Source organism: Manihot esculenta, chromosome 17, assembly GCF_001659605.2.
Source record: "Manihot esculenta cultivar AM560-2 chromosome 17, M.esculenta_v8, whole genome shotgun sequence".
NCBI lineage: Eukaryota > Viridiplantae > Streptophyta > Magnoliopsida > Malpighiales > Euphorbiaceae > Manihot > Manihot esculenta.
The window spans coordinates 25,921,096-25,930,358 of record NC_035177.2 but is presented as its reverse complement, the minus strand read 5'-3'; the positions used below and the strand labels follow the sequence as shown (position 1 = coordinate 25,930,358).

Genomic DNA, 9,263 nt, shown 5'->3' with positions numbered 1-9,263 from the left:
TTATATAATTAAACTAATAATTTTCGTCCCATCCTTTCAATATACCTCACATCACCATAAAGTTAAATATAATGAAAGAATCTTAAAGTTAAATAATTCATATTTTTTTTAATTCTAAACATTTATTTTTTGTTTCTTTGTTAAATAGAGATATCTTGATAAATAAATTATATTTTTCTGATTTTCCAAAAAAAAGAAATTAAAAAAAAAAAGCCATTATCTCCGATTTGGTATTACTGAAAAAGAAGGATGAGAAGACACGGAATGAGGAAAACAAAAACAGATATACAAGCAACAGGAGAGCTCAATTACGCTAAAGAAGACGCCTTTACGCCTGCCCAGTTCCCTTCATCAACTCAATCACTACCGCCTTCTTCCCTAATTCCTGTCCTTCCCTTAATTCTATTCTCTGTGTCTCTCTGCCTGCTTCTTATCTTTGAATTTTCTCATCGCGTTTTCTTTCTAGTATTACCCTTTTCTTTTTCTATATGCCGAATTTTACTTCTTCCCTTGTTTGATATGGAGGGTAATTCTCTAAATTTTGAACCTCACCTTGAAGTTGAAGGAATTGGGAATTTGGAGACTAGGGTTTCCAATTCTCTCCCGGTAAACTTTTGTCCCTTGTACTCATCGATAAAGTTTTGGATTGAATGTTTATTTCCTTTACTTGGTTGCGTGTTTCTGCATTATTGGTTTGACTTGAATGATTTCAGGTTTCTGTTTTCCCTGTGATGAGAGGTCTTGTTAATTTATCGGTTATGTCAAATTTCGATTGTTTCATTTATAATTTTGAGCTTGTTATAGCTGTGAAAGCAATGTTTGACCTTTATCACTCATCAATAAAATTAACTTTGTCATGTAGTTCAGTGATTTTCCGCCTTGAAACCTGAGGTTTTTTTTTTGGTTTCAGATAAATTTGTGACTGTTCATCTTGAATAAGGAAAATAGAGCATCTATCTGTGAAATTTAATCCATGAGAGCCATTTACACTAATTGGTGTCTAATATCTTAAAATAACACCGCAACAGTACTTAAATTATCTACTAAAATTCTTGAACTCATTCAAATTCACTAACTCTAGACTAGTATATTAATGCTGGTTTTACTTGGAAATCAGAAACTAGGATAATGCTTCCTAATGATGAGAGGGAAATTGAAAAGAAAGAAATTTGATATGATATGTTATTATCTCCTCCTTTCAATTATACATGTCCCTTTCTTCGTTTTTTCTTTTAATTTATGATTATTCTGATATTAGGATAATGGGGGACTTGAAAGTTCTACAGATTTCTATAATTCTGCAGCCACCATTGGGCTTGGGACCCATGAAATTCCTACCCCTGCAGAAAATGATGCTAGAAACAATGAGAAGAAAGGAACAAAGACCAGTGAGAAAAAGCTAGGGAAATACTTTTTCTATGATTCACCTCTTTCTGAAGAAACTGGCGTTTGGATACCTGTTTCTGTTCCTCCCATGGTGGAAAATGATCATGAAGAGTGGAGCAGAGGTTTTCATTCAAATGGTGGTTATTTTCCTGAAGGTGACATGGGCTGGAACCAGTACCTTGGAGAAGAGAAGGATTTAACCATGTGGGATGTGATAGTGGAAATGTTACTTGCAGCTAACGGAAAAGTGAGAGCTATTGCTTCAGGTGATATTCGTAGTAGCAATTTTTCATGGATATCAAGCCATCTATTAGAGCAAGCTTGGCAAGAGATGGCTCAAACTCTCACAGAAGTCAATTTTGGTAATGTAACGGAGATTCTTGAAGCAGAGCCTCCAAAATGGTTGGCTGATAGTGCTGCATCAGCTTGCATGCTATGTGGTGTGCGGTTTCATCCAATCATGTGCTCCAGGCATCATTGCAGGTTTTGTGGAGGAATATTTTGTGGTGAGTGCTCCAAAGGAAGGAGTTTGTTGCCAGTGAAGTTCCGTATTGCAGATCCTCAACGTGTCTGTGATGTATGTTGTGTGCGGCTTGAGACAGTCCAGCCGTACCTGATGGACCAAGTAAGCCATGCTGCCCAGTTGCCAACACATGACTTGACAGACCTTAGTACTTTGAGATCCTGGGTTAACTTTCCATGGGGACAGACCATGGAATATGAGATTTATAAGGCAGCAAACACAATTCAGGGCTATAACAAGGTAAGGCTTTAGATCTCACCCATTTTTAAATCTGTCCTCTTTCTTTCTCTCTCTCATTTTTGTTGCTTAATAAATTAAGTTTAGGGGTATCCTCTGCACTCTCTTGTTCAATTGGAATTCAATCAAGCCTGCCTATTATTTAGAAAGTGTTTGCATTAGCCTTGAGAATCTGCTATTCACCTCTCGTATTATATATGCAATTATACATAAACTGGATGTGAAAATGATAAAAAAGGAAATGAGGTGCAGCAGACTTGTGTAGCCAAAGAAGTTTTCTGCTATAACTGCATTATCTTTCTTGAAACTGTAGTGATGTATCTCCATTCTCACTTGTCAGGCAGTTTGTCTAAAACCTGAGAAATCAATTCCAGATGCCATTCTAGGACGAGCAAAAGGCCTTGCAATAATCACAGTTGTGAAAGTTGGAGTGATGGTTACATATAATGTTGGAACTGGACTTGTAATTGCCCGCAGAGAAGATGGCTCATGGTCTCCACCCTCTGCTGTATCTTCATTTGGCATGGGTTGGGGAGCTCAGGTTACAAGTCTCTGTCTCTCTAACTTTGATTACAACTTGTAAACTTTACATGTTTGATGTAATTAGAATGGAAACCATTTTATCATTCTATGGTTGGATAAGCTTACTCTATTTTTGGATCAAGTATGTTGTTTGAGAGAGATTTATTAGGGAGGTTAAGGTTTTTAGGTCTTTCAAGACCTCCAAGATCTCTACTTTTTCAACCACAACTTGAGGAGGTTTTGATACCTTAAACAGAGCACTTTAGTGTATGTCATGCAGTTGATACTTGCTCCTAGAATTTTCTTGGGTTTGATTCAACTTCCAATTATTTGTGCTGGAAAGGGTCTGATGCCCTTTTTTTTTTTTGTTTCTATAAATCTCTGCTTAATGAATTTAGCTTTTGGTATGATTTAGGAACTTTTTAGGAGGGTGTGCGTTTCTATTAACAAGGGGTTGATTTATATGCAGGCTGGAGGTGAATTGACAGATTTCGTAATTGTGTTGAGAACAAATGACGCTGTCAAGACGTTTTGCAGCAATGCACATGTTTCACTAGGTGCTGGTTTGAGTGCAGCAGTTGGTATCATTGGACGAGCAGTTGAAGCTGATCTGAGAGCTGGTGACCGTGGGCATGCTGCATGTTACACATACAGCTGCAGTAAAGGTATTTGTAAATTTTAACATCTCAGTTAATATTTTGTTAATTAAAATTGCCATGTTCTCAAAATTTCAAGATGTGGTAATATTTAACCTGAAAATCGCCTTCTGTTTTTAATATCCGTCACGTCTAACAAAATGCTGTAGCTGCTAAATCCCTCTCTTTTTTCTTGGATCTCATTTCTGACTATGAATACTGTTCCTTAAAGCTTATATGTGAATCGTTGAATATGCAGGAGCATTTGTTGGATGTTCACTTGAAGGGAGTATTGTGACTACACGTGCAAAAGAGAATTCAAGATTTTATGGAAGCCAGTCGATAAGTGCATCAGATATACTTCTTGGGTGTCTGCCAAGCCCACCTGCTGCAGCAATTCTTTATCGGGCACTTGCAGAGCTATCTCAGAAGCTTGAGAGGTGATTTGTTGGGATCAGTGTCGGTCCCACCCATCAATTATTTGGACATACACTTGTAAAGTTTATTCACTATGATTCTTTGCCAAGTGAAGCAGTTGATAATTTGTTTGTACAAAATGGCTCAAGGAAGAAAAAGGAGGGGCGTTTACATATGTACGTAATAATACAATGGAAAAGATTTCTGGATGTAAATACAATCATCTAACCTCGTGTTTGGATGGAAATTTGAAAATATGAGATTTCAATCTGATAAATAATATCAGGGCAAGCAAAGAAGCAGAGATAAATTATTCTCTTGGAATGGTGGCTCTATTGCTCGTGTCAATAAGAGGGGAACGTGGCAGCTTATACTTTAGCTAAAAAGAGTGTGCTAAATGATTCCTTTTACATCAATACTTTCTCTTAATTTTATGTTGCATTATCCTTTTACCCATTGTAAGGCTTTGCAATGAGATCCTACCTTGGTTAGCAAAAAAAGGTTGATTTGAGACAAATGCCTGTTCACTGTTAAAAATTATCAATGTACAGTTTAAATCAAATCTGAGCAACTATTGGAAGGTGTATGTCTTCTTCAACCATACTTTTCCAATAAATTAATTTGTGGAAATTTTCTTTTGCAATAAAAGAAAAGCTTTTTATTCTTTATTTTAGTACTAGTACTTGTACGTGTCCAACTAGAAGGTAAAAGGCATTTAGAAGACAGCCTTTTGAGGTTGAAAATCTTTGTTTTTTTCCTAATCAAAATCATGTTGCTGAAGAAAGACAAGTGGTACGCTTAATAGCGCAAAGCCATAATAAGGATGTAATGGGCGACACCTAAGTGCTAGTCTTGTGTTGTGATGATGCAGTGGACAAATCATTATCTTCACCATTACCTAACAAGTCAAATTCCATTTTAACAACACTGTTAATTACTAATCATTATTGTTTCAAATCATTATAGGATCAAATCAATAACTACATGGATTGTCTGATTTACTTTGACCCAGGAATTCGGAAGAGCAACCTTGATTTTGATTAAACAGTAAATCTGTTTTACATTGCTCGAAATATCCGCTCTCTCACACCACTAAGCAGAAAAGAAACATTAAAAGTTCGTAGCTCTGCTTCTCGGTGCAAGAGAGTTTATATTTCAATTCCAGCAGTGCCCTCCCCTATTTAAAAAAAAAAAAAAAAAGTACAACATTCAAAAACAATTTGAGAGAGTGCTAAAAAAAATATCTTGACATGGGTAGAATAATTTATAGTTCGTGATTAGCCTGGTCTCTCCTTTTCATGGTTCGTGATTAGTTACAGCAGAGAGGCTGGTGATATAACAATATCAAGAAAACTGCAATTAATAGTATTGCAGAACACATGAAAATTAATAAAGAAAGATACAAGAGAATTGTCAGAACTAATTAGTTGATCTTGAAATCCAAATTCCCTTTCATTGGCACAATTCCAAATCACACCAAACAAGCATCAATGTTGCAACGGGATCTTCTCTTTCGGGGACAAAAGGATTAAAAAAAAAATGAAAATTCAAGGAAGAATGGGTTGAACTGAAGGGGCAAAGTCACCACCATGAACTATTTATAAATTAATTTTCAGTTCTCTCCTGTTGAAAAAAAAACAGAGAAAAAGAAAACAAAATAAGTAATAAAAAAAAGGAACTGGTGCTCCTACTCACTGTACTTCTATCTCAGCTCCCTGCCGAATGAAGCATGCACAATACGAAGTAATTGGCATGAAGGCGTAAAAGGGAAGGAAGAAGCCAAAGCAAATATACAAGGATAATTTATTCTCACCCTTGTATCTTTTCCCCTTATCTGCACCAAGAATGCAAGTCGTTAAAGACGAGCTGGAGGAAATGGAAAACAGGTTACATTTTTCTTCTATGGATTATTTCATTTTACCTGGTACTGGAGTTTCCAAGTGTAAGCTCAAGATCATCAGATACACATTCCTCGTGGATCCTCTCTCCTTCCCAAGGTTTCACTAACCCTGTTGTGTGACTTCCAAATGCAAATTCAGCTGCCATACTGTCTGCCATTGGAACATCTGCTGTCTGGTCAACACCCGCAGGGACAGCAGGGGAGCATGTCCCGCTTTGCCCAGGAGTCCACATTCGAGATCCAGCTCCGGATAGAGGCTCATCTCTGAAGCCAAATGGGTTCCGTGAAACGAGGCTAAATGTGGGTGATGATGGTCCACTAAGAGGAATTTCAATACCAGCTAGCCATCCTGAATCTGGCAAAACCTGACGGCCAGGACTTGGTGGAGTAGATGAAGGCATAGATGAGGGCAGGAATGGATAGTTCTGACCTGCCCAGGATGAACCTGCCATTGGATCATCCCAGTCATTTTTGGTGCGGGGAGTTCGAGCAGTTGGGGAGCTCAATGGAGGGGTGACTGGAGCACTTATGGAACCACTGTGAATGAAGAGCTGGTGAGGGTGCTTGGATGAGGAGCTAGATGAGAGGTTTTTAAGCCATGGGATGAGGGAATTGGCATCAGTATTACCATTATTATTGGCAGTGTAACGGGTTGAAACAGGACTAGGGAAAGAAGATGAACCAGGACTAGGATTATAAGATGCACATGGACTTGGTTGGTAGGACGAGCATGGACTAGCTGATGCAGACCCTCCCATAATGTCCATGCGTTCCACAGGTTTGCAGCCCTATACAAATGAACACAGTGAGCAAGACAATGCAGGGAGACGTGTCCATATATGCAAACCAAAACTTAAAAACAAATAAAACAGCCGTAGCAATTTTCTAAATATCACAAGTTGCGCTACTTGTATTTATTCCTTCAGCTTCCCTATAGAGGTTATAGCACGTGGATGCATCGGCTAAGGCTTATGCCAATGACAGCAATTTTTATAACCTAAGATGCAACCTTAAATTACTCCAAAATTCATCATTTGCATCAAGTTACTTATTAAAATGAAATTGGATTGGAACTATCGCAGCATCAATTGGAAAAGTGCTTGAGGTGTTTTAATGTGCTTTACAATAACACCAAAACAAGTACAATATCCACAGCTTTGAAGCCATGTGAACACTTCACACATACATGACATTCTACAGGAGAGGGTAAATTTGACTGAGTGCACAACCTTAGGACAGAGAGCAGTTAGACGTTACCTACAAAAGCTGAAAATTTTCATTGGGTCTTGTCCACGGTGACCAGACCCACAAATTATGGTAAGCAGCACGAGAGAACCCTACCCCATTGACTCAGTTGTAAGTTTAGTACAGGGTGGATTACAGCACCTAATTTCTCTCTAATCGAACAAATAATAGGTGCCATCACAATTCAAGTTCATAAAGGACAACGTATCGTGATTCGACAAATCTCTGAAATTATCTCATACTCACACTTGTCATGATCTGCTCCAATGGCCACAGATTGACATAAACATTGAGATGGTTCCTTCATACCTTAATGATGCCTCTCGCATGGTCCATCACCAAAACACCCTTAAGAATTAACTAAGACCTACTCCAACTCCATTTGCCTCTATAAATCTCTTAATTAAAAGTTTTTTCAACCCCACAAATAGAACAAGATGAGATACAAAGTACGGGTAGCCCCTTCATCTCCCGCCCCCACCTCACCTTTCTTCCGCTCATGCAAATTTCGCGCAAACACTTTTTTTTTTAACAAAAAGCGATCACTGCGTGACCCACTAAGCCACCATTTCCACACGCTTTATCCGAAGTACACTATCAAAGCAATGGACAACATGAGAGGAGGACAACATGAGAGGAGGGCAACATTGTAATTGAAACCCGACAAAAACTTTGTTAAAGCAGGAATTAATGCCAAAGAATAGCGTTATCAAAATATTGCATCGCACGACACGCCATCTCTCAACACCCCAACGAGAAATTATCCTACAGTAATCCAAACAGTTTCCCCAGAAGCTTTAACTTCTTTTAAAATCTTTTCTCAATGAATCCAAGGATTTGATCTTTTTGAGAGGAAGACTGCAGTCAATATGCGACTTATCTGATCTCTGCACTCCATAATTTATTAAATTAAGACCACTCTTTTCAACTTTATCACCACAAACAAATTCATATAAGAGTAAAAATCAATTAAACTATTGCTAGTACCCGCGAGAATATCGGGGTAAATTGTATTTATTCACTCCCAATTTTCTTGGGCTGAAATGACCAAAATGACCACGCCAATACGTAGCATAAACTTGATAGAGAATACTAAAATAAGATTTTTCACAAAAAAGGGTCGCAAAACAGACGGAGGATCAGGAATCCGAAGAGAGGTAAAAATTGAAGCAGATAGTAAAAAAGAAACATCAGACTTGCATCAAAAGCATTCCAAGGAAAAGTTCCATCTAGAAGACAATTATGCATTGAAATGACTAAACCGCCCCTCGAATTTACTGAACTTAGTTGCCCCCCAGTGACTACAGATATGGACATTTTCGTCTGAAAAAAGTGTCTCCGCAATATCTGAGTTACTGTTTACTGTGTTCCGATACAAGGATCGAAGCCCAGACCGAATCTTACGATCTTGTGTTTCGTGCGTTGAAAAGGAAAATGAAAAAAGTGAAAAAGAGAAACAACACAAACGGATACGATCTAACGTCATATGAAACCAACCAAAACCAATCCCAACCGTCCATCAGTATGCGTTACTTTTTTCTTTCTCTGGCGATGATTCTTGCCCTCGCTATCGTACGCCAAGATTTACCCGGCGCACAGTAGCTAGGAAAAACAAGCCAGCTCCATTAACATTTATTTTGCATCTCAGGTCGCCGGGGAAATAAATTCGGGAATTCTGTTTCAAAATATAATGCATACTTCAGATCTGTTGAGTGTCCAAAACGACCGGCGCTTCTAATCATCAGTATAAAATTAAAAACCTCACTTACTCGCATAGTCACCAGCTTGCAGCAAGCTAAAACCAGTTAACGTGCAGATACACAGTCGTTAAAATTAATAATTGATTTCTTTTATGAGATTACCTTTCTGTAAGTGGTGCCATCTTCTTCAACTGTCCAACCGGCCTCGTTGCAGAGAGCTTTAAGGACCTCATTATTGTCACAGTGCTTAGGGAGCTTGTAATTTCCATACATTCTCAATCCAGCATAGATCTTCGCGGCGATCGCCCTTCTTCTCCTCTCTCTTCTCTTATTATTCTCCCTCTCCTTCCACGTCGGCATTCTCGTCCCCGACGTCATTTTCCGACGAAGCTCCCTCAACACTGCTACCGCTATAGACCAAGCAACTCAAAAAGCTAGAAAAATTTCCGTGAACAGAAATTCGGGCCTTTAAAAAATTTTTGTTCTGGTTTTCTGGTCAAGAGGCAGTACTAGTTAAATGAAGTTGAGGCAAGAGAAGGTGAACTAAATACAGAGAGGCAAGGAATTTGACCTGGAAAAGATCATAAAATAACGAGAATGCCACTGGATGCTGTGTTCCGGGATCACGGTGTTAAAGCACGTGTTTAGGCTTTTTATAAAGAGAAGAAGATCAAAAGCACTAAGGTGAGGTGATGTGA

At 38.4% G+C, this 9,263-nt stretch overlaps 2 protein-coding genes across 5 annotated transcripts; one reads left to right on the top strand and one right to left on the bottom strand.

Annotated features, from left to right (window-relative positions):
* The first annotated feature begins 212 nt into the window (after positions 1–212).
* On the top strand, positions 213–4,000 carry LOC110604988. 2 transcript variants are annotated; one of them, XM_021743268.2, is made up of 5 exons: positions 218–606; positions 1,259–2,149; positions 2,487–2,687; positions 3,138–3,333; positions 3,563–4,000. In XM_021743268.2, the coding sequence occupies exons 1-5, from the start codon at positions 250–252 to the stop codon at positions 3,745–3,747; spliced, it is 1,830 nt and encodes a 609-aa protein (XP_021598960.1). In that variant the 5' UTR covers positions 218–249; the 3' UTR covers positions 3,748–4,000. The 2 variants fall into 2 exon arrangements, with proteins under 2 accessions (XP_043808456.1, XP_021598960.1); XM_043952521.1 differs by lacking the exon at positions 2,487–2,687 and having other exon boundaries at positions 213–606.
* Positions 4,001–4,946: 946 nt separating this feature from the next.
* On the bottom strand, positions 4,947–9,120 carry LOC110604989 (BES1/BZR1 homolog protein 4). 3 transcript variants are annotated; one of them, XM_021743269.2, is made up of 3 exons: positions 8,728–9,115; positions 5,642–6,408; positions 4,947–5,554 (listed from the first exon to the last, which is right to left on the bottom strand). In XM_021743269.2, exons 1-3 carry the CDS (start codon positions 8,941–8,943, stop codon positions 5,551–5,553), a joined length of 987 nt encoding a protein of 328 aa, XP_021598961.1. In that variant the 5' UTR covers positions 8,944–9,115; the 3' UTR covers positions 4,947–5,550. The 3 variants fall into 3 exon arrangements, with proteins under 3 accessions (XP_021598961.1, XP_021598963.1, XP_021598962.1); XM_021743271.2 differs by lacking the exon at positions 8,728–9,115 and adding an exon at positions 7,112–8,713; XM_021743270.2 differs by lacking the exon at positions 4,947–5,554 and having other exon boundaries at positions 5,638–6,408; positions 8,728–9,120.
* Between the last annotated feature and the right edge of the window lie 143 nt (positions 9,121–9,263).